We start from the raw sequence: 23,360 nt of genomic DNA on the forward strand, positions 1-23,360 counted from the left end.
AGATAAAAAGAAGCTAGACCCTGCGCACAGGGTTGACTGGGATAGCTGAGGGATTGAATGTGCATCTGCAATTTGTTTGGGCCCCTGTTTGTGACGGTTTACAGTCACTTCGTCCACAAACCGTGTCGTCCACAACCAACTCGTCTACAAATTGAGTCAACTCGTCCACAAGTAGAGTCAGCTCGTCCACAAAAATAGAGTCAACTCGTCCACGCATAGTTTTCACAAAAAAGTAGCCTCGTAGCATAAGTGTTTCATATAAAAACGTTTAACTGTGAAAAAGACTTTTGTGCCATAAAAACACCGCCTTTGAATATGATAAAAGTATGTGTATAATCTTGAGTTTCATTGTAAGTATCGCAACACTGATTCGGGCAAGAAAGGTAAGAAGCATCATCTCCTCAAGTTGGGTGGGTGGGGGTGGGGGAGACTCCATGAAAGTAGACGGGGTGATTTTCTATTTTTCACGGTTTAAAATTCTACCAAGTTTTTTGCCATCTATATACTGTACACTAGTGACGCTATTGGCAGCCCGCTCAACTCAATTGAATGTTTATTTCGCATGTGCTTTGAACCTTATTTGTGAATATCCTTCCCGATACATATGTCTTACCCCTTATTGCGTCTATTTATGTTTGAAACACTTATTTTATACCCCTGCGTCAATTTTTTCGTGCTAACGCAGTCGCCCTAAATCCTATAGAACACTCGCGTCCATTATCTAACCCTTACTTATATGATCAAAATATTTTTGTTAAATTTAATTCGATGTAAATTGTGCAATTTGGCCTTTACCCTGCAGTGAAATAATTTTTTAATAAACTATTTATCTATCAAACTTATAGTCCCATAAATTGTATAACAGCTCTTGTAGTTGTACTTTATAGATACGAACAAAAAGTGACATGTGGGGCTCCGCATTAGGCAGTGTAGGTAATAGTTTTTTTTTTTTTGTAAAAACAAAACTCATTAATAAGCTCCAGCGATACCAAAACAATACATTAATGGCCGTTAATAGATAATCCCACGGTTTCTATATTTGGAAGAAATCCATTATACCTTTCGGTCGTAGAACTGCCTTTCGCAGTTCGTCATCTGCACTGACAATGTTTTTTTAATTATTATTGTTTTTTTTTTCACCTATATTGAGCCAAAATATTAGTACAACAAAAATAATACAAAAACAAAGACGGATAATTTGCAAACGGTATAAGTTAACTCAAAATGGGAGGTAACGAGACACATGCAGGGGATTACACATTGTATTCTGTGACGTGCACATGTGGGTACAAAAGTCCATGTACGATTATATTTTGGCACATCCATAGCTGTCTTCTGACCTAACGTAGCAATGCCTGCCGAAATATCGTACTTATATAAAAGGCCACTCTGCATTGTGATGTCGTTTTCTTATGAAGCTCGGCATTATCGGCAGCCTTAAATGACGTCATGATGGCAGCAGCCTACGAGCATGTCACACCACTTCCGTATCAGTAGTCACGTGGCCACGTTCTTGTTCATGCAACGTGTCCTTCCATGACCCTTGTACCAGATTTTGATACATGGCCGCCTGACGGGCAGGATTGTTGCCTTTGCAACAGGGGATAAATGCATGCTACAGCAATTTGCAGGGCATGCTGGGTGACACGGAGGCGGAGCTTGACATGTTGTTGAACAAACTGATGTAAATAAAATATATTGCTTTGAGAGGGTTTGAACGTTTTCACATGGCAGTATAGAAAATAAATAGGATGGTTATAGATAGACCGACATACCAACTGGCGGAGAGGGACTGGGCGCCATAGCCGGGTGATAGTGGTAGTGGTAATGTACACTCGCATTCCCTGTTATTATAAAGCAAAAAATACACATAATAAATAAAGACACCCAAAAACAGCAGATGCAACAAATCCTCTATGCGTGATGAAATTGGGAACGTTTCATGATAAATAAATATTGAATTTTGAAAATTAATATTGAATATTACATAGGAACGTTTTGCATGAAAAACGGCAACCGAAAACGTAGGTTTTTGTGTCTGCTTCCATAACGCTTGCAAGTTTTTTTCTTTAATCTCGTGCGAGGGAACAAGTACGTCTCTTGTTCTTTGGATGGTGCCAAACAATAAACTTCAATTTGCCATCTGTCGTCTAGACATGCGTGGTACCTTTTGCTCCACTTGGCGCTGGAAGGATAAACAATATATTATATCTTTAGTCAGAATCATGACCCAACTGAAGTAAATATAATATATTATATCTTTTTATATACTAAAACAATTATGCCATTTCCATTTCGGGGAATAATGGCTTTAAAAATATCTACCTTAATTGAAATGGTATAATTGTTAATTATATCTTAAGTCAGAATCATGACCCAACTGAAGTAAATTAAAGTCAGATGTCATATTTTAAATGCCCTCTAATGCAAAAACAATCACAGCCCCGATCATAAATCAACTTATTTATAACCATAAAAAGTAGTTACCCATCTTAAAATATTTTTATATCCGTGTTCGTAACAGGCGTTCGTGTATTTTAAATTTTATTTGAAAATCGTGCCGAGCCATTTAAAAGCCAAGCTGGCCCCCTTTTTCCCCTGAGCCATTAACCCATCCAACTACATAACTTGTCAACTTTTTTAAGGAATAAATAGATTGATAACTAACTTTTTTGCCTTATTTTAAGAACATCTGTCTAACTTCTCCTGCTTCAAAAAGACTAAACCACAAATAATTAATCACACTTCATTGATGTTCTTTTTATTTCTGAAATATATGCTGGAATGATGGCAGAAATTTTTTATGGAGCTGAAGCGTGCATCAAATTTGGCGAGCTACTCGAGATGCTAACAGAATAACGTGTTTTAGAATTCTGCTTTTAATTTCGCCAACCCTTTTTCTTTATAAATTCCCCCTTCCATACCTAAATACTTAATCAATAAAAGAATCTAGTTGTACCAACGTTTTTTGTATTAACGTGGTTTTGCTGCTGTTGGATGAATGTCATTTTTTTCTTCTTATTTGAGCAAATGGTGAGCATGGTAAGAGTATTTTAAATCGACACAGTCCTTAATGAATAAACAACAAATTGGATTATACATATAGATGAAATCCCAGTTTCAAACAACTTTTGATGAATAAAACTCAATTATTTCATGGGTGCGGTTAGAACCTCACCTTTTAATGAATTTAACTAGAAACCCAACTATCTTCAAAATTCCCGCTTTTGCACCCTCCATTTGACCGAGTCCCCTCTCACTAATTACCATGAGTAAACATTTTGGCTGTGGGAACACAGCTTTTAAGGGAAAAGAAGCCTCCACAAATTTCCCTTTCCAAGGAGCTCAAATCACGGGGCTAAGCGACGGAGAAGGCTATGGATTTCAAGATTGGTTTTCCATTCTGCATTTTTCTTACAAGTGAAACCCAAGATGGCGGTCGAGCATGCTATCAAGCTAAAATGAACTCCAAATCCTATATTTGATCGTTGTTGAGTCTGCCAGGCAATATTGTTATATGCAAATATCGCACGACGTTGTCCATCCTTCGGAACATCAGACGGTCTTACATTCTGTTTGTTTTTCCAAGACGGCGGTCGAGCGCGCTATCAAAAAAGTTTAAATCACCTGGCGGTTTAGAATTAAACTAGGGGGTACCCGTGAAATATTCACGTTTATTATTCATAAAAGACATTAAAGCCACTATCTGATCTGAAAAAAAAACGGTTACATTATAATCATATAAATTCGATTTGAAAAGGATCTTTTTATCATATTGGAAATAAACCAATAGAACATGATTGCTACCGATATTTATTACAAATCAAATGCAGCGAACGTCTACATACAACTTGATCGATCTCAAAAATTTTATATGGTACGCTAAAAAACTTCTCCCAAAATAGTTCCTTCACTTTTCTCTGCCTTATTGGGAACCCTGTGTTCATAGTGTTTGGCGGGAAATTCATGGGAGTTCGGAGTCCAGAAGTTTTTTTCCAGCACGTCTGTATGGGCATTGAAAAGCACGAATCCTTCATCGGCCCGGTCTTGATTTTTGGTGGTGAGTTTCATTCAATTTTCTGTGAAATGTGATACGAAGGTATGTGGCTTTATGTAAGTTATAATTACTTATGATCGGCTAAGGTTGAGATTTGTTTTGTCATATTAAGAAGAAACCATGGACCGACAGGATATAAGAACTGAATCTAACAACAAATGAAGTTGAAAGTGGTTTAGAATCAGTTTTTATTCTATAGTTTAATTTAATATAAGTATTTAACCGATATTATTGTGGCAGTTTTAAACCCTCTTTGAAATGATTGTTTACAAAATTCGTGCGCTTGGTGTCGTGCAAGACGCAAACAAAAGTCTTCAAAAGGTGATATCCTGTCAACATTGTGCTCTATTTTTTTTTTTCGCCTGAACATTAACTGTGATTCGTTTGAAAACCACGAAGTTCTGGATGTCAGTGCTTTTGGCTGTAAGTGCTTTCTCTCGCTAAGTATTATCGTTGAATTGGAGCTTCATTCCCGGTACCCCATATTAGCTAGGGATTGTGATTCGTGTGGTTCTTGAGTTTTCTAGTTCCTCCTTTTCTCCGTGAGAGATGGCAAACACTTTTTCCTTGGTCTAACGCCATCATTTTGATTCTTACTGTATTTTATGTCTCTGAAATATCATTTAAGATTGAATTGAAAGCCAGTCCCTGCAAGCGACAAGAGAATGACTAGAATGACTAAGGAGCGAAAGTACTCTTCTTGTGACGTTACAATTCGCATACGCTCTGGGAGTAGACGATTCACCACTACGTACCTAAACTTTTATTCTAGAGAAAAGACATTTCAATATTTTTCGATTTGTTTTCGCAAACTGGAATAGAGATGCTGATGTTTCTTATTTCGATAGTTATTCGAGCTGGGATCCAATCTTCAATCCGACTACAAGTAATAATAAGTAAAAACCTTCCGAAAGCAGATAGTCGATAGCAGAGTAGTCCCTGTATTTAAGTTTTGAACTTAAGTCCTAAATTCATTTTATGACAATATGTGCGATAAGTTTCCTTAATCAAATTATTTCGGCACAGTATCATTTTCTTGAAATGACAAATAAATCCAAAAATTTGAATAGACAGATAGATATATCTTTTTTATTGTTTGTCATAAAAGCCGTGTTCGATCTATTAACTATTAAATCACTTGCACATGCTTGTGAGACGCTTATCATTGCTATGCAAAAATTATGTTCACACGTAGGCTTGGATAAGCGCGAGAATATCCGTATTTTAGATGATTTCAAAAATATTTTGTGCTCTCCGTGATTTGGTGAAAGCGTCGGCCGTTCTGGCAAACTGGCTTTAACAAATTAAGGCTCAGATCAAAAGCGCCTTTTTCGACTGACTGTATGGCATTTTCGATACTGATTTTTTTATGCTGTATTAAAAAAGCACTTCAAATTTAACACATACCTTTATATTTGCTAGTACTACATTAGCTTGGCTTAACTCAGTCGTTTTAATGTCAAAAGCAGATGGGAAATATGGGAAATTGTAATAATATGCTCTAAACCCTTACTTGAGGACACTTCAACACTTAAGAAGTCATCACATTGTTGTTTGGGCACCACTGCAATCGTCTTGTCTCCGTTCAGCAGAATCCGTCTTTCTCCTTTCAGATCTTCCGCTTTAAATGACACCTGTGGGTGAAGCTCGGGGCGTTTGACGATCACTCTCAGCTTGAAGACTCCTTCTGATACCAAGTACTCTTTGTTGTTGACATCGGTGATAAGTTTGAAGGTGATAAGCTCTTTGTTTATGAACTCAACAGTGACACACGTTTCTGGAAAGACGAGTCAGTTATTTTGGAAATATAATATATCAATGGTATTTTTTAATAAAACATCGAATTTTTCTGTCAGTCACTTATAATAGACTTTTCATAGAATGATCTAATTTGTGCAAAAAAGTATTATTTATTACTTTGTACAAAAGATTGCTTTTTTATCTATAGATCTAGCTTTAGACTCTCTCAGTTTTACTTTACCATTCACTAGGGCTGGATGTCGGTCTATTTCGATAGTTGGTCGTGCTACGTGTAATACGTTTTTGCAGTTAATCTTCGGGTCTTTTCCTCGTGGTATTGGAGCTATGTTGAATGAACAACTGTCCAGAAACTCGTGCCTAGCGCTGGTGTACAGAAGCTCCACCCCACGATAATGTGATTGACGTTTCCATGGAGACGATTCACACATAAACCACATGTCATGGTGAATCATCATAATCTGAACGGTGGTCGCGTGGGTTGTGATCTTGTGCAGAACGAACGACGAATCGCGATCTGAAAATACACGAAACATACTTTTTTGAAGGGGTTTAATCACCATAGGTGTCAGCAGGATATCTTCACATACCAAATGTGGTTGTATCCTGTCTTTTCTCCAGTACAAATTTGTAGTTTCTCTGAACGATGTAATAACCAGGAATGCACGCTGACTCGAATGAGAGCACGTCTCTTCCTGCGAAGGGCTCGAGTCCGCGTCGAATGGTGAAGAAGTGACAGTCGCTCTTCAAGATGATATGACTCTCCTGAGACCTCAAACACATGTTTAGTGTCTCGTTAAGTTGCTTCGCGGGAGTGTCCAGAGAGTGTATCGTGTATCTCGCGCCAATCACGACTGGATAAACACAAAGATAAAGTATACCTCAAGATTTAAGACGACGCAGATTCTACGAAGGATTTCAGCGATTACGGGGATTACTAATTTCTAATCAGCTCGACCAAGTTGCTCGGTTCTCGAAAAATACGCAACGAGCAACGATTTCAACTACGGGAGACGATCGCCCGAAAATTTCACATTTCATTAGCTCATAATATTAACCACTTTCCCGAATTTTCAAGCTCAAATCGTCAACGGAAGCCATTCCTGACTTCTCCCAAGGGGCGCCCGATCACCGGTGCTCCGATTGGCCAACGGAAACAAAGCGCCTGTCAAATTGGGTCCCCTTGGAGAGGTCAGGAATGATTTCCGTCGACGATCTAGAAGGGACGCGAATACCTGGAGGTTGTTGAAGGCATTTGAATCGCCGATTTGAGCTCGAAAAATCGGGTACGTGGTAAATATTATGAGTTAATGTAATGTGAAATCTATCGGGCGATCGTCTTCCGTAGTTGAAATCGTTGCTCTTTGCGTATTTTTCGAGAACCGCGAAATTTAGTCGAGGTGATTGGAAATTAGGAAATTAGTAACCAACCTTTACTTCTTACTTTAGTGGGAGTGATAGAGATTCTAAATTTCTAATTTTGAATGTAATATATTTTAATGGAAAAACACTAGCGTAAAGTAACACCTCCATATGTTCATGTATAGGCTTCCTGTGATATGATCAGAAAGAACGCATTTTCACGTACGGCTATTGAATTCTGAATGAAATTCCATTTTTTAGTTCCATTTCCAGTTTTCTGCCGTTTTATCCATATGGCGTCGTCGATGCTTAAGGTCTCTCATAATATCCATTTTTTTTATTCTGATTGGCTGATAGCAGTGCAGTTTTTAGGTAATTCAGTGCATCATAAAGGCAACTCAATGGACAAGATGGCTGATTGCCTTACAAACAATTTAGCAATAAAAAAACCACGCACTCTGAAATGACAGCGAGCGTATAATTACTGTCTGTTATATTTCAGCCGTTTTCCTTCAAACCACGACGATATTTGAAACACAAATAATGTGTCTGTTTCTATGAAATTATGCCATGTAAATTACAAATCATACGATTTCATTCAATTTGCAAAACTTACTCGTGCGAATCATTTCCACATCATTTGCAAAACCGTACGACTACCTATACTAATATATAAGCCTAGTACCTTGTCTCGCCATTCCAAGACCATCGTAAGTAATCTTTCTTGCGATCTCATCTGGATCTTCGCCAGGCTTCGGAAAATACACAAAAGCCTGCTCCTGGGTGATCGATAAGTGCTGGCGATGCCCGCCGAGATGTATCTTTTGCTCCATTGTCGTTCCATCTGGCAAAAGTGCGGTAAATACCGGGGGGCTCGCCGGTTTCAGGCGAGACATTGATGGAGACGTTTCAGTACTTGAGGCACCCTCCTTATTTGTCGAAGCAACCCCCGAATTAGAGGATATACCTCCAGTATTTGAGGACGCGCGCCCAGTATTTAATGAGGTTCCCTTATTCGAGGATGCAACCCCCTTATTTGAGGATGCAGTATTACCGCCGTTGGCTTCAACAGCTGTCCCAGGTGGGAAGCCTCCAATAGCTATTCCAGAGGAGCCACTGACTGCAGCTGAAGATCCTCCAATCGGTCCAGCACTTCCGGAAGAGATAATTCCATTCAACAAAGCGGCACTTTCTCGTCCTATGCCAGCAAGTAAAGTTTCGGTTAAACCATTTCCGAACAAAAGTAGCTCTTGCTCATCAGCAGGACTGGATGCGCATACAATTTACAGTAAAATCTAAATAACGAAAATTCATTATGCGGACATTATTTACAACGGACACCAGGCACTTTTCAGAAAACCTTAATTACGCGGATACACCCACATAAAGGACACTGTGAGAAAACAAACCTCTATATGACCCTGCTGTGAATCCATACTTATTCAAGTGAATATTGATCACTTGACCAGGTCCTGAGTACGCCTTCAGAGCAAGGTTTATAGCTTTATTCATTACTCTTCTCGCTGCCTTCGCGGCTGCTTCGGCCCCAGCCTTTGCTCCTCCTTCTGCTCCTGCAGCTGCTCCGGCTGCGGCTCCAGCACGAGCCCCTGAACGAGAAGCTGCTGACTCTCCCGCATTGGCTCCCGCTCTCGCTCCTGCACGGGCCGCTACCTTCATCAGCTCGATTTGCGCTGTCGCGCTTTTTACTATGTGTTTGATAAAAAGGAGATGGAAGTCTAAGTGTTTGATTTTATCAATTCGTTATTATTATCGAGCAAAGATTGTTTGTTAAAATATCATGTGATGTTTGATAAAATGAGATGGAAGTCTAAAAGTTTGACTTTATTAATTTGTGATTATTCACTAGCGAGATTGTTTGTTGAAATATCGTGATGTTTGATAAAATGAGATGGAAGTCTAAAGTTTGATTTTATTAATTTATGATTATTTACGAGCGAAAGTGTTTGTGAAAATATAATGTGATGTTTTATAAAAAAGGTGGAAGTCTTAAAGTTTAATTTTTTTAATTTTGATTATTTACGAGCGAGATTGTTTGTTAAAATAAAATGTGTTTGATAAAAAGGAGATGGAAGTCTAAAAGTTAGAATTTTATTAATCTGGGATTATTTAAGAGCGTGCATATGTTTCTTTTTGACACTTAGGCAATGCGCGCCTACTTGTTCATGAAATCTAGATCGATTTGACGCACTCCAATGCATCCTGTTATATGGGGTTGTTACAATTTTTAATAATGATCATGTCAAACTTAACACGATACAACAATTGCTAACTAACAAACGGTTATCAAATACAACGTTAAAGAGTCAGGTTGACAGGACAGGTGTCGTATTAATTTTCAAGTTTTCTTTATTTATGTTTTGTATATTTATTTAAAAGATAGAAAGATTCTTTTTGAAAATTTCTTTAGTCTAGTTTGTATATATTGCTTGTAGACCCCTCGCTTAGGTGAAGTTTTGTACACCTAAAACTAGGGTGTGTCCAATTTCAATTAAGTGGTAGAACAGTGATTCCTACTATTGGTTTGGAAAACTATCTGTGAACATGTTGCTTCTTTAATCCTTTGTAATATTCACTTTAACCCGTATGTCTAAGCATCGACAATTTTATTATCACTTTAGAAAATTGTAGTCACGTGTATGTTGTGCATGCGCAGTTTAGTTCCCAAAGTTGCTCAATCATCAGTTTTATTTAAGGAACTGATTAGCTCTTTTGCTTGCCTTGACTTGCCTATTGCAACCTTCATGGTCGAGAGTCGACAATTCTGGAGTTTCAAAGATTACGCTAAACAGCTGTCATAGGCCATGGCGGAGCACTTGAGCCTTGACAGGCCAGTCTAGTCATTTATTTTGCTAAACGTATCCATTTCTCCCCGTTCCTCTTTAGTTTTATGTATTTTCATTTTTCATTCATCTCCTTTCATGTTGGATTACCACATGGATTGGTGGTCTCAGCGTAAGTGCAGCAAGGCTAGCACTCCAATTTCGTGTGATGTGTTTTTGGCCTAGTCTTCGATCCCTGGTAGTTCATAATTGGAAGAAAAAATAGGTAAAGGAGTAACTAGTAACTAGTAACTAACTATTTTTATTCTATCAGTCATCGAGTTCCATCAAGCATATATTAATAACGATGATACTTTGTTCATGATATCATCTATAAGCAACATATACAAATTCCCATTCGATCCCCTGCAAACACGAATTAATCCTCACTTTAAAGTTCGGGTTCTACTTTTACTGGACATACCTGACAAAGGTGGGAGCCCTGTCCATAGGAATTGAGAGGGGATTGGCGCGTAGAATTTCCCATCAGGCGTTTTAACTGCAATCATGAGGTGATCATCTCCATAATACTCTTTCATTAAGGCCTCCATATAATAGACTTTGCCCTGGGCTAGCTGAATAGGCCACGCAGTCTGTTCCGTGTACCTGTCAGTAAAAAATGAAAATGAGCCAAAAACGTATCAATAGGAGCGAATAGCTCGCCAAAAATCATACGAAAACAATTTTTCTTTCACTGGGTCAACGCCTTATAAAGATATCCCATACCACATTTGGAAGGCTGTTACAATCTTTTTCTGGGCTTTATAAAAACTATATTAGTATGGAATCTTGTTTTTCTTTTTCTACTTTGGTGGACGTTTAGAATAGACCTCAGAAACACTTGTTTTTAAATAACAACAGATATCCCCATGCGCCCTTGTCTTACGTGGGCCACTGAGAAGAAGGATGCCATATATTTGATGTGTAGCTTTCCTAGACTCGCCTTTCGTACACAGATTTTATTCACAAAATGCATACCTTGCCCTATCTTTTACAAAAGCGTTGTTTATTTTGGCACGAAAAATGTTCTAAAAATAGCCTGTCTGTTAAAACTGCCATTAACATATATATCACAGTTATACACTCTTGATTAGCTTCTGCTAGATTCCAGTAGCTAGAAGCATGAATAGCATTCCGCCAACCTTGATTGGCGAAGCCTTAACTTTTTAAGGCATTAAGACAAATTTCTATATACAAACCCCTAAAAACCTGTTCTCACTAACGGGGTTTGCTAACTTAGTGGGTTATAAACTACATAAAACATATGACTTTTAAAGCTATGACATTTTAGGGGGTACTTTCAAGCTGGTGGCTTATATCGGGATCTTATCTTAATCGTTCCATTAATGGTGCCTTATATTGGGATCTCTTTAATTGTTCCATTGATCAATTCTCCATGGGGGCCGCAGAGCATCCGGAGAACTCCTCCAAACTGGAGATAAGGGCCCAAGATCACACAAGTATTTTATTAGAGAGGGCAAACAAAATGGAGGCTACAGCCCATTCCAACACATCCGCCCCTCCCCCCGTCCTGACTCCAGGTATTGCATTCGTAAAGGAAGTCGAATGCTTGGACATTTCAGTGGTAGTGCAACAACAACAACAACAACAACAACGACAACAACAACAACAACAACAACAACAGCAACAGCGGCGCCAAGATGGCTGCCACGGTGATTTTGTGTTCGCTCTAATCGTGTAGTTGTGGCTCGTTCTGTGCGTCCGCGTTCAATTATGTGGCCTTCAAAACCTATTGGGGCCCAGCTATTGGTGTTAGTTTACTTGTACAGTTGGAAGGAAAACATTCAATACCAAATATCATGATCTGCAATCTTCGCTCTTTGGCTCCGAAAGTAGACGAACTTGAATGTGTGATGCAAAATAATGGCATTGACATCGCGTGTGTTACCAAAACATGGATATCTGAGATATTTCCTGATTCTCATGTTTCCCTGCAAGATTATACACTCTTCCGGAAAGACCGTCCTACCCATGCTGGAGGAATTGCTGCATTTATACGAACGAGTATCCCGTGTATTCGGTTGTACGAGGCTGAGCTCTCTAGGGCGATTACAGAGGCAATGTGGCTCCATGTCAAACCATATCGACTCCCAAGATCGGTATCAACCATTCTCATCGGTGTTATATACCACCCCCCTCATGCGGTAGCGGAAGATAATAACATGCTTTATTCACATGTTCAGGACGCTGTAGACTGTTTCTTACGGTTGCACCCGGAAGCGCTGGTGTGCGTAGCGGGCGATTTCAACCCTCCGTCAACAAAGAACCTTCCAGCAGTGTTCAAGAGGAATTCTGGTTTCTCCCAAATCGTCAAAGTCTTAACCCGGGACACAGGAACGTTAGATTGGTGCTTGACGAACAATGCTAAGGTCCTCAAAAAACCAAGGCAACTCCCGAAAATTGGGCGCAGTGACCATTATGCAGTACTCATTTAACAGGCCCATCCAACTCAAAAGCCTGGTTAACGTACGATCACCAAACGTGACACGCGCGATAGCGCTTTACGCGGGTTCGGAAGATGGATTACTTCCTTTTCCTGGGACGAAGTCTTCCCTCTTCCAAGCTGCAAAGAGAAGTTTGACTTTTTCTTCCAGATCCTGTCAGAGGCAATCAACCGTTTCCTGCCTTTGAAATCCCACCGCGTTCACTCCACTGATAAACCTTGGGTTACAACAAAAGTCAAATCCCTTGTTGCTCGAAGGCAACACTCGCTATCCCTACATGAAAAGGACTCGGCACATTTAAAAAGTGGAGGAATAAAGTGCAAAAAGCTATATCTGCTGCCAAGAGGTCGTTCTAAAATAACAAAGTTAAGGGTCTCAAGGAATCAAGGGTTGGTAAATGGTGGAAAGAGATCAAGAATCTGGCTGGCGTGTCTGACGATTCCGATCAGTTGTATCTACAGTTAATTGACGGTGTGTCTATTGACTCTATTGACTCTCTCTGTAAAACGATCAACGACTTCTTTGTGAGTCTGACGTCAGAGTTCGTTCCACTCACTTCTCTTGAGGTATCAGAAATCGCCGTTGATAACGTGCCAACTGAACCGTTCACCACACCCCGGGTAGCAGAGCACGCCCTACGAGAGATCAAAGTCAAGAAAGCCACTGGCCCAGACGGCCTTCCCAACATCGTTTTGAAGGAATTTGCATTTGAACTTGGACTTGGACTGTGAAACCCCTTCCCAAGCAGAAGCCTGCCAAAGACGTAGATAAAGACATTAGACCAGTCTCATTAACCTGCCAGCTAGCCAAAATAATGGAAAGTTTTACCTTAACGAGGATTACACCCTCGCTAAACTGTAAGCTTGACCCCAAACAATTCGCTCCCTGAGGTAGATCTACAACCCATGCACTAATGTACATATTACATATTGCGTTAGAATCGCTCGACCGTGGTAACTGTGCCGTCAGGTTTTTCTTCGCTGATTTCAAAAAGGGTTTTGACATCATAGACTATCGAATTTTACTTCGCAAGATTTCTGGCTTTGGGTTGCACCCATCTCTAGTTAGGTGGGTCACCGCTTTTCTGCAGGGACGGTCACAATGCGTCCAACTAGCAAACAAGTAATCAGAATATCAATTTCCTAATGGAGGAAACCCACAGGGGACTAAAGTGAGCCCCATTTTGTTTGCGGTTATGGTGGATGACCTTGTACGCTCATGGGGACCTAGGGTAAAATACGTAGATGACCTCTCTGTTCTGGAAATAATACCACGCAATTCCCCATCTGTAATGAGGCACATTATAAATGATGTTTACAAGTTTGCACTTAAAAAGAATAACATGCAATTAAACCCTAGCAAGTGCAGGGAGATGCGGATTGATTTTTTGCACCAAAATAGTTCTCAGTGTGAACCTGTCGCGGTTGGAGGTTCCGTCAGAGAGGCAGTTAGCTGTTTCAAGCTACTCGGCGTATCTCTGCAGACCTCAGTTGGGTGTCACACTGAGACTATGTAATCGGAAAATCAAACCACCGCCTTTACGCCATTAGGAAACTGAAGCTGTGTGGGGTTTTAGACGGTGATTAAGTGGCCGTCTACTGTAGCCTTATAAGGTCTATTCTCGAATATGCAACCGTAGTGTTCTCTAACTTACCTAAATACCTGAGTGAAGCGTTAGAGAAAGTACAGAAAAGATCTCTGAGGATAATATTTCCTAACCTGAGCTACACGGACGCTCTTACTAGAGCAGACTTCTTAACATTAGAAGATCGCCGCCATAAGGCTTGTATTAAACTAATTTCAGGCATTAAGCAGGATAGTGTCCTATACCCTCTAATTTCCAATGCTCTAAGATCAGGGAGTTGTAGTCGCCACGTTGAAGCGGGTCGCACAGACCGCTTTTCTAAATTTGCTTCCGTTAAAAACGCTAAATATGTGTGAATTATATTTTAGTAATCGCTGACTCTATTGGCAATTCAGTCTATTCATGTACTGCAATCGGTTGAATTAAACAATCATTATTATCATCGTCGTCGTCGTCGTCGTCGTCGTCGTCGTCGTCGTCGTCGTCGTCGTCGTCGTCGTCGTCGTCGTCGTCGTCGTCGTCGTCGTCGTCGTCGTCGTCGTCGTCGTCGTCGTCGTCGTCGTCGTCGTCGTCGTCGTCGTCGTCGTCGTCGTCGTCGTCGTCGTCGTCGTCGTCGTCGTCGTCGTCGTCGTCGTCGTCGTCGTCGTCGTCGTCGTCGTCGTCGTCGTCGTCGTCGTCGTCGTCGTCGTCGTCGTCGTCGTCGTCGTCGTCGTCGTCGTCGTCGTCGTCGTCGTCGTCGTCGTCGTCGTCGTCGTCGTCGTCGTCGTCGTCGTCGTCGTCGTCGTCGTCGTCGTCGTCGTCGTCGTCGTCGTCGTCGTCGTCGTCGTCGTCGTCGTCGTCGTCGTCGTCGTCGTCGTCGTCGTCGTCGTCGTCGTCGTCGTCGTCGTCGTCGTCGTCGTCGTCGTCGTCGTCGTCGTCGTCGTCGTCGTCGTCGTCGTCGTCGTCGTCGTCGTCGTCGTCGTCGTCGTCGTCGTCGTCGTCGTCGTCGTCGTCGTCGTCGTCGTCGTCGTCGTCGTCGTTGTTGTTATTATTATTATTATTATTATTGACAACAACAATAATAATAATAATATTGCTTGGATAAGTCACTGCTCATTGCGCCATAGCAATGCTGCTTTTATCAGGAAGTTAAAACTCACTTGTTGAAGACCATGGGGTCGACAAACCGCTCCTCCAGAATACAAGCTATCATGCTCTTATGCAAGGGGCTTTCGTCTTTGCTGAGAAACAGTTCACCCTCGTTGTTACTGGCTGAAGGGCAAGCATAATTCATGTTATTTACTACAAACAGTACCGCACATTTGTTTTTTTCAAACAAGAACAAAGAGCGATCCTCCAATAAAGATGCAAACTCTAACGCGGCCTACGAATCAATGTCTTCCTTTTGTGGCTTGTTTGTCGTTGCGTTAGTGAAGGGAAGTTTTTCTCCTTTTTTTTATGTATATGCGACTAAGCCTAGGTAGGGGTATTTAATATAGCGAAGAAAACGAAGACGTAAGATACCGCACTGATATAATTCAGACCAAAAACGGACGCAAGGGAAGGCCGAAGAGAAGAATGGAGCAGTAAAGGGATATATTTTTCTTCCACGCTTACGTCTTTGCACTACACTAATTTAAGCGCGTAATCCTCTTACATCTTTGTACTAGTTTAACCCCGTAAGCTCTTACGTCTTTCTACTAGTTTACCTGTGTACGCTCTTATGTCTTCGTACTAATTTACCTGCGTAAGCTCTTACGTCTTTGTACTTATTTACCCGCGTAAGCTCTTACGTCTTTGTACTAATTTACCGAATTCCTAATAGATAAATCGCCAGGAATGCCAACTTATTGCTCGACATACACAGATAGAATATGTGAGAACCGCTTTGCTGGGGTACAAAATAAGTTCTGATCCGGGTGCCAAAATTCTCGCCCCAGTTTTCCGGTTGCGTAAAGGAAGAAGAGTAACCGCTCCAGGTTGGCAGGTTTGGGTAGCGTGGGTCCTTCAGGAGAGTCTCGATATCATAAGTATCAACCCCGTCCCATTTCTCGATGAAAACTCCATGTCGAGATGTGACTCCTTGAACGAGAAAAATTGTATTTAATATTACAACTATGAAAGATAATATGAATTTTTTTTATTTTAATGTTTTATAATGTATATTTACAAAATTCAACCGAAAATATCACAAACGATTCCCTGAATCGGCAAATGGGAATAGATAATTTCTCACACTTGCTATCTATCAGCTAGGCACAAGATGACTTGTCTAGGTACCACAGGTGGCCACTTCATAGAGGTATCTATGATACCTCCCCAGAGGAATTTTTGATATTTTCGAAATCCTAAAACACTTGATATAATTAATACTTTATGGAAAATATCTTCACCAACTCCCCTCTTCTCTCACCCTACTCCGTCCACATGTATTGTTTATTTTCACCCCACAATCTGAAACAAACGGTTGCTGGACAACCCCTTTCCCTTGTCCACAACTTTTAATTGATTGAATGTATTAAACCCACGCATACGCCCATGGATTAGCCACACTGTTTGCAAATACACCATGCCCTATCCGTTCATTTCTCTAAAAGAAATAGCAGAAAGAAATACTCACTGGAAAAGATGATAGTTTACTTCTTCTATCTGATATCCATGCTTTCCATAACCATACTTTTTATATGCAAGCGCTTTTTTCTATTTTAAAGCTAATTTTGCCATTATTCTGATAACATGCGTTTCAATATTCAAACAAGAATCAACTCACCGGGAGCAAAAGGCTGAGGGCCTTGTTCAGTGAAAGCCTTGGATACACAAAGTATCGCTAAAAGGATATTGTAGTTACTCAGCAAGGTTGAAATTCGCGCTCCGTTTCTGAACATGTTTTATCTTTCATTAAATGATCCGCGATACATGAAACATCTCAAGAGGTCACAAGCACAGACAAAAAGATGTCATGATACATGAGTGACATTCATGCTAATTAATATTTCAGGAAATTAAATCGATCAACTGATAGTTCAATTCATGTCCGGAATATTGCCGGAAATTATTTACAATAGCGGATCCATAGTTATAGGAAATGGTAAACGTTAGTTAAGAGGGTCATGTGATGGTGCCGTCGTGTCAGTCCGTTCTGTGATAGGCCATTGGTAAATTAAATGGCAAAAATGTGAAACGCGCCAGCGGGGAAAGAAGTTTGTTGTAAAACTGTACTAGTTCGCAAGGTGCCCATAACCAAGTATGGCGCGACGCACCATATAAAGATGATTGACAAGCTCGCGCAATCTAAAGATAGCTGTTTTTTTTCAGTCAATCTGTGGTTTCAGGTGGAACGACATGACGGAAAAACATGACGTGACGCTTAAAATAAGCCCATTTCACATCGAATAAGGCGGAGAACTTCTCAGAGTACTTAGTAACTTAAAGCAAACAAAATATCAATTTGAGCTTTTCGTCCCTGAGCTGATACACAGGGCAATGATGATCAAGGAAAATTATCTTAAAAAGCCAAAATCTGGTTATGTGCACTTTGGCCTCACGTTATTTGTTTCTTTAAAATCATTTCGAAATACAAGGAACCTACAGCCACTGAATAAATCGTGTCTTCTCTCTATCTGGAATTGCGCGTTTTCCAGGTTTTTCCGTCATGTCAGGTGGAACTAATTGCAATAGAATTTCTTTCAACGGATTTTGTGGTACAACCTAGTTAACATACTAAAAGTCCCCCAAAAATCCCAATAATGGAACAACTTGAACATGTGATTTTTTCATCTCAGAGCAAAACCACAGGGTACCCTCGTCGCTAAAAGGGAAAAATAATAAAATACACGTCACAATTAGTACATTTAAAAGACCATTGGTGAAAGCTGGTTAAAGACCCAGTTTTGATATCGAAACAAAGCAAATTGCCCCTGTTTTATATCTTTTTCAATTTTTTTTATAATTCCAAAAAACACAGGGTACCCGCGTCGAGAACAATAAATAAATTTAAAAATACAAGTCTGAATCAGAAAATTTCAAAGGTCATTGGTCAAAAATTATTAAAGACACATTTTAAGTATCAAAATAAAGCAAGTTGTTCATGTTTTTTTTATTTAAAATATTTTCTACACAAATGTAATTCTGCATTCTTCGCATCACTGATAGACAAGTTATATGTAACATCACTTAAGTATCTAGGCTGTTCGATACATGTAATACAGCAGTAATCAGGAAAACTTTTCTTTAATTTTAATTTTTAATTTATCTTAAATTTTTATGGCAAGCATCAATCATCCTATAGCTAATTAACAAATTGTTTAAGACATTGTTTTTTGTTTTGATCCAAATTGAAATACAAAAGGTCTTAAAATTCATTTTGAACAAACTCATGTACACGACATTTTTTTCTGCCGATGTATTGTATTGTGTTTAATTTGTACATCGCCTACCGTTGTTCTCTTTCTTCTGATGCTAATTTATGTCCGATACCAAATCCAAATCTGCAATTATTGGTCAGCGCCAGACCGCATCACTGTAAGATCAGGGTCAGCCATGTTGGAATAGGAATAAAGGTTCAGTCACCTCATTAGGGAGCTTAAGGATTGACGACGAATATCACGACGATGACGACGTTTCACCATCGAGGCCGACAGGGTCAAGGGCAAACAAACTCATAACATAGCGTTCAGAGACGCCCCAAATTTGCTTCTTTTAAGTCATGATGTTGGGATAATTGACGATGACGATTGAAGATTTTCTAGTTCTTTAGACTTATTTTACTCAACAAATCCTGACTTTCCTTCCAATCTTTTGATCTGGAAGACCTCGATGAATCGAAGTGTGCAACTTCAAGGGACTTCCGTATTCTAGTAAAAAAATACTGTATGAAAAGGAAGTGTGGGAAATTCATAGAGTGCAATTATTAAGCAAGGTGTGCAACTTTTTTTCATGATATATAATACTGAAAATTACTCCTGTACCCAAACAAAGGTCACACCCCTTATTCTGGGATAATCATTATTGACTAGATAATGATAGTTGATTGTCAACGGACATGTGATCTGCTTATAACCTCGAGCAAGAGTTTTCTGACCTCAGTCATTATCTCTTTGCCCTAAGGCGCTAGAGTTTTTATTGAATTTCAGAAGCAGGCTGGTCCTTCAAAACCAAGTTTATTCAAGCTTGTCCCCTTTTCTGCCTCTCTGTGTGTCAAGGAAAAAACAATTCCTAGGTATATTTACGACCAAGTCTAGGAAGATAACCACAGAAGCCTCCTCCCCCCATTTAATTCACATTCAATCAGAATGTCTTATCAGTTGATATCTGATAAACATATTGTAGCGGACGCCCGCGCGCGCCCGCGGGTTTATTGATTAGATTATCGATTGGGAGGGAGAGACGGGTTGTGGCGTGTGTGGAGGAGCCACAAGAGTTGTTTTTGTTAATCAGCGAGTTGTTCGTAGGATATTGAGGACAAATGAATTCGTAAGTACCGTGTATTGATTTATTTGTAAATTTAGATGCTGTTTGTTTATTGTTTGTAGTTAAGCGATGTATTTTGTGTTTAGGAACCGCTTCGCTTCGCTTTCGCTGCACGTATCTCGACTCAGTGAAATGTTGAATGATTGATATTTGTGAAGAAAATAAGCGTTAATCAAGTGAATGCGCGTTTGAACTTGTCCTAATAGTGCCGACGTGGTGTCATTTGGGAATGACAGCCACATTCAGTTCGAATTCTTGCTGTTTGTGAAGATTTATTGAGAAAGCTGTTTTGCACGAGGTGACCTTGAGTAACCTTCAAGATGAAGAAATTATCCCGAAGTGTCGCGAAGTGTGGCCGAAATCGTTAGGGCCGAAACCGAGAAGATAAAAGCGTCAAGAACCGGATTTCTATGGGCGCTAACCAAGAAAAAGAATGACGCGAGACGTTTGGCAACATAAAATGGAAATATAGAAGAAGTTAAGAAGAAACTTCAGGAAGCTATTGATAAATTCGAGAAAGCATGCGATGTTTATTGGGAAGTCCTAGACGAACCAGGAGAAAGAAAGGAAGCGCTCAAATATTATCAGAAGACCTACAAGGAGTTCATCGTTTTCGAAGAGAAAATACTGAACTGGATCGCAAGTGCTGAAGAGCGGGAAACAGAAATTTAACCATCGGACTCTGTGAGTCGAGTTAGTCGGCGTAGTCGTCGTTCGTCGTCATCGGTACGATCTGCGGTCAGCGACCTATATAAAAAATATTTGAACCGAGGGCTGAAAACTGTCAATTCTTGGGCTTGACCGCCATGTATGACAGGTAGGCATGGTCATGTATGCCGTTCCTGTAGTTGATTAAGCTAACTTTTTTTTACTTTATCTACTAAATAATGCATCACAACAAGCGATTTAACCTTGGGGCATTTATGGAAAAAAAGAAGCAGCAGTAGTAGTAGGGCACCTACATATCCAGTATTTTCCTTATCAAATTTTGAAATCTTATTTTCCAGGTAGCAGAATTGGGCAGAGAGTCAGAGGAAGCGGAGGATGCAGAGAGTCCGATGAAGAGTTGGGATTTAAAACAATGAAAGAAGCAAGATTGGAGAGAGCCATCAAGAAGAGAAAGAGAAAAATTACGTTATACAGAACTGGAAAGCTCACCACTAGTTCCTCTGTTAGTTGTAGTCGTAGGAAGGAGTTAGTAGCGAGTGCAAAGTCCATGGCGGTGTTGGTGCAGAATCTTTTGCCACACAAGTTGGCCTTGATGAAACAGCAATTAAGACATGTATACCATGTACACCTAGCCCCGTTACGATATAAAAGTGCAAAACAAATTTGTCATATCATCTACGAAGCTCCCAAGATGCGGCCACATTGAAAACAACAGTAAACTTGCAGGAATTCTAAATACAGAATGGATTACATTATTTATATGGAAGCAGCCGAGTTAAACAAAAACGACATTTTAGCTAAATTTTTAATCTTTATCTTTTTATCTTTAATTTCGTTTTTCTTTAAAATATCAGCTGCATAAAGTTTGTTATCACTTGTCGCGTTATTGACCATGGAAATTCAATTTTCAAATTTTATTTTATTCCATTCCAAACTATGCCATGAGCACCTGGCATTAGTCCCAAGATGCATTGTATTTTTGGACGTCCGTCATCTTGTTTTAAACGAACAAGGAGATGATGAAAAACAGTTTTTATTATATTTAGATGTCAGCAATAGTTGTTTTCGGTCAAAATCTTAAGATTGTTGGTGTGAAAGGTTTTGTTTAATGATATCAAGCCTTAAAAAATCAAATTTTCATTAGACATTTTCATTACAGACTTTGAGGTCTGTAAGTTCCCGTTAGCTGTTGTTTTATAGACAAAATATATTTACAAAATATGATGGAATCGATATGTAAAACAATTTATTATACATTAGCACAACCTTTGATTGTAGATACACCAGGCGGATAGTGAGAAAGCAACTGAAATCATGCCTCCACAAACAAAAAACGGCTAAAATCTGCCAGCAAGAAAGATTGTCCAGGTCCTTAGTGCAAACGATTGATTGGTCTTTGTGTGTTTTTTGTCAATGAAATTTTTGGAAGCTTCCGAGAGGATTTAAAAAGCTGCCCGAATCCGAGGAGACCAATCATTGATTGTAAATATTGGTGTCACTGACCTTTGTGTGTTTTTTGTCAAAAAAAAAGAAAGCACAAAGGAGTCAAGACTCTCAATATAGTGAAATTTTTGGAAGCTTCCGAGAGGATTTAAGAAGCTGCCCGAATCCGAGAAGACCAATCATTGATTGTAAATATTGGTGCCACTGACCTGATCGCTTTAAATGCTAAATACCACAGCGCATGTAAAGCAGAATTTCAGAAGCAGGCTGGTCCTTCAAAACCAAGTTTATTCAAGCTTGTTGTCCCTAGTCAGTATTGTAAATGCGTCTGTAGATAACACACAAAAGCAAGAAGGAGTAGGCCGCAATCTGCCTAACGATGGTAGGCAAAAACCTGGTGATAACACGTCTGTTCTGTATCATACATGCTGTATCATGCGACAACAAGAAGAGCACCGGTATATCTATCAGCCCATTATCCGTCGACGATGCATCACTGAAGAAAGGGAGAAGTCTCATACCCGATTCCCTTGTCAATTTTCTGTCATACCCGATTTTTAAGCCAGAAAAAAAAAGCGGTCTCAGAAAATTCCAAATCTAATTCTGAGAAATAGAGGCGAGTGGCTATGCTTGGGCAGGATATTGTGTATGCAGTAACCGGTAGTCAAGTTAAGACACCGAAGCACATAGGCTTGGCTGTTACGCTCCACCACTTAACGGGCTCTAAGGAAGTTGTTATGGGATGCGCTTCTTACGACGATGTCATGATTGTGAACACAGCTTGGGCAAAAGGGATGACAGCAGGAGCCGAAGATACAGGTATAATTGTCCCATCAAACAAAAGTCCCGGTTTGCTTGTACAGTTTGCCGCGGATAATAATGACCTCTATGAGCAAACTCTTGGTGGCTACCAACGCACTACCCACGAAACAACCGTAGCCGTATATCAGCGCCAGCTGTTCGGACCGCCCCCCCCCCCCCCCCCAAAGGCCCATGCCGACCACTCTGCCAAGCGGCGACCTTTAGAGCAACCAGTTAAGGGTCAGGTTATCGAAGAATGCAGCATAGGCGGGAAGCGTCCAGCGGTGACAACATTTGTTGGCAAAGCTAGAGAGAGCTGCTTAATACCCCAAGAAGAGTCATCACAGTCTATGGTCAAGAAGGACCTTGCGTGGTTTCTCCTGGGGTACATTGGAGTGCGTTTAATGCTAAGATGACGTCACATATTGATATTCCAAGCACTGTTATTGGTTACTGCCCAATGATTGCTGGCTCACCGACAGAGTACAGCACAGTTTATAATGTTCTTAAAACTTTACTAGAGATGTCCAAACACCTTGGACAAAGTATTGCCATAGATACTTTTTACCTAGCCATTTATACTAAAGCTAAAGAAATTCAATGGTGCTACCCTTCAAGAGTTTAAAGACCTCGTTATTCGCCTAGGAGGATTTTAAATAGCGCTCAACTAGCTAGCTGTAATCGGAAAGAAGTTTCAGGAAAGCGGACTGTCTTCATAGAATCTGGAATTTATGGCTCGAGTTCCACGGCAGCTCTCCTCCAGGGAAAATCATACAATCGCGGGGTGAAAAAACACAACCTCTCGATGGAAGCGCTACTGAGGCTCCAGTGGTTAGCTTTCCTCGTTTGGATCAAGAAAGAGGAGGAAACAAGTGCTGAAGAAAATGGGTTGTGCAATTTCCAGTTGATTAACGCAACAATCCAGCGCTACA

General features: G+C 40.2%; 1 protein-coding gene and 1 long non-coding RNA gene across 2 annotated transcripts; one reads left to right on the plus strand and one right to left on the minus strand.

Annotated features, from left to right (window-relative positions):
• Window positions 1-536: 536 nt before the first annotated feature.
• On the minus strand, window positions 537-17,254 carry LOC5503099. Its single transcript, XM_048731290.1, has 12 exons — window positions 16,817-17,254; window positions 15,910-16,128; window positions 15,207-15,318; window positions 10,442-10,623; window positions 8,587-8,883; window positions 7,863-8,375; window positions 6,406-6,669; window positions 6,039-6,332; window positions 5,571-5,834; window positions 2,168-2,185; window positions 1,776-1,844; window positions 537-1,679 (listed from the first exon to the last, which is right to left on the minus strand). Exons 1-12 carry the CDS (start codon window positions 16,929-16,931, stop codon window positions 1,498-1,500), a joined length of 2,529 nt encoding a protein of 842 aa, XP_048587247.1. The 5' UTR covers window positions 16,932-17,254; the 3' UTR covers window positions 537-1,497.
• Window positions 17,255-19,374: 2,120 nt separating this feature from the next.
• Window positions 19,375-21,445, plus strand: LOC116610668. The gene is made up of 3 exons (XR_007312527.1): window positions 19,375-19,518; window positions 19,602-20,332; window positions 20,523-21,445. It is a non-coding gene; the product is annotated as an uncharacterized LOC116610668 (long non-coding RNA).
• The last annotated feature ends 1,915 nt before the right edge of the window (window positions 21,446-23,360 follow it).

The sequence above is a fragment of the Nematostella vectensis genome, chromosome 8 (assembly GCF_932526225.1).
Source record: "Nematostella vectensis chromosome 8, jaNemVect1.1, whole genome shotgun sequence".
Classification (NCBI taxonomy): domain Eukaryota; kingdom Metazoa; phylum Cnidaria; class Anthozoa; order Actiniaria; family Edwardsiidae; genus Nematostella; species Nematostella vectensis.

What these genes read in the sequence shown, in the direction of transcription:
- LOC5503099 (XM_048731290.1), bottom strand. Translation starts at nt 16,931, where the DNA reads ATGTTCAGAAACGGAGCGCGAATTTCAACCTTGCTGAGTAACTACAAT. An exon ending in CACAGCAGGGTCATATAGAG is followed by an intron (nt 8,376 to 8,586) that starts GTTTGTTTTCTC and finishes TTGCTGGCATAG; the next exon opens with GACGAGAAAGTGCCGCTTTG. An exon ending in ACATCCAGCCCTAGTGAATG is followed by an intron (nt 5,835 to 6,038) that starts GTAAAGTAAAAC and finishes TCGTCTTTCCAG; the next exon opens with AAACGTGTGTCACTGTTGAG.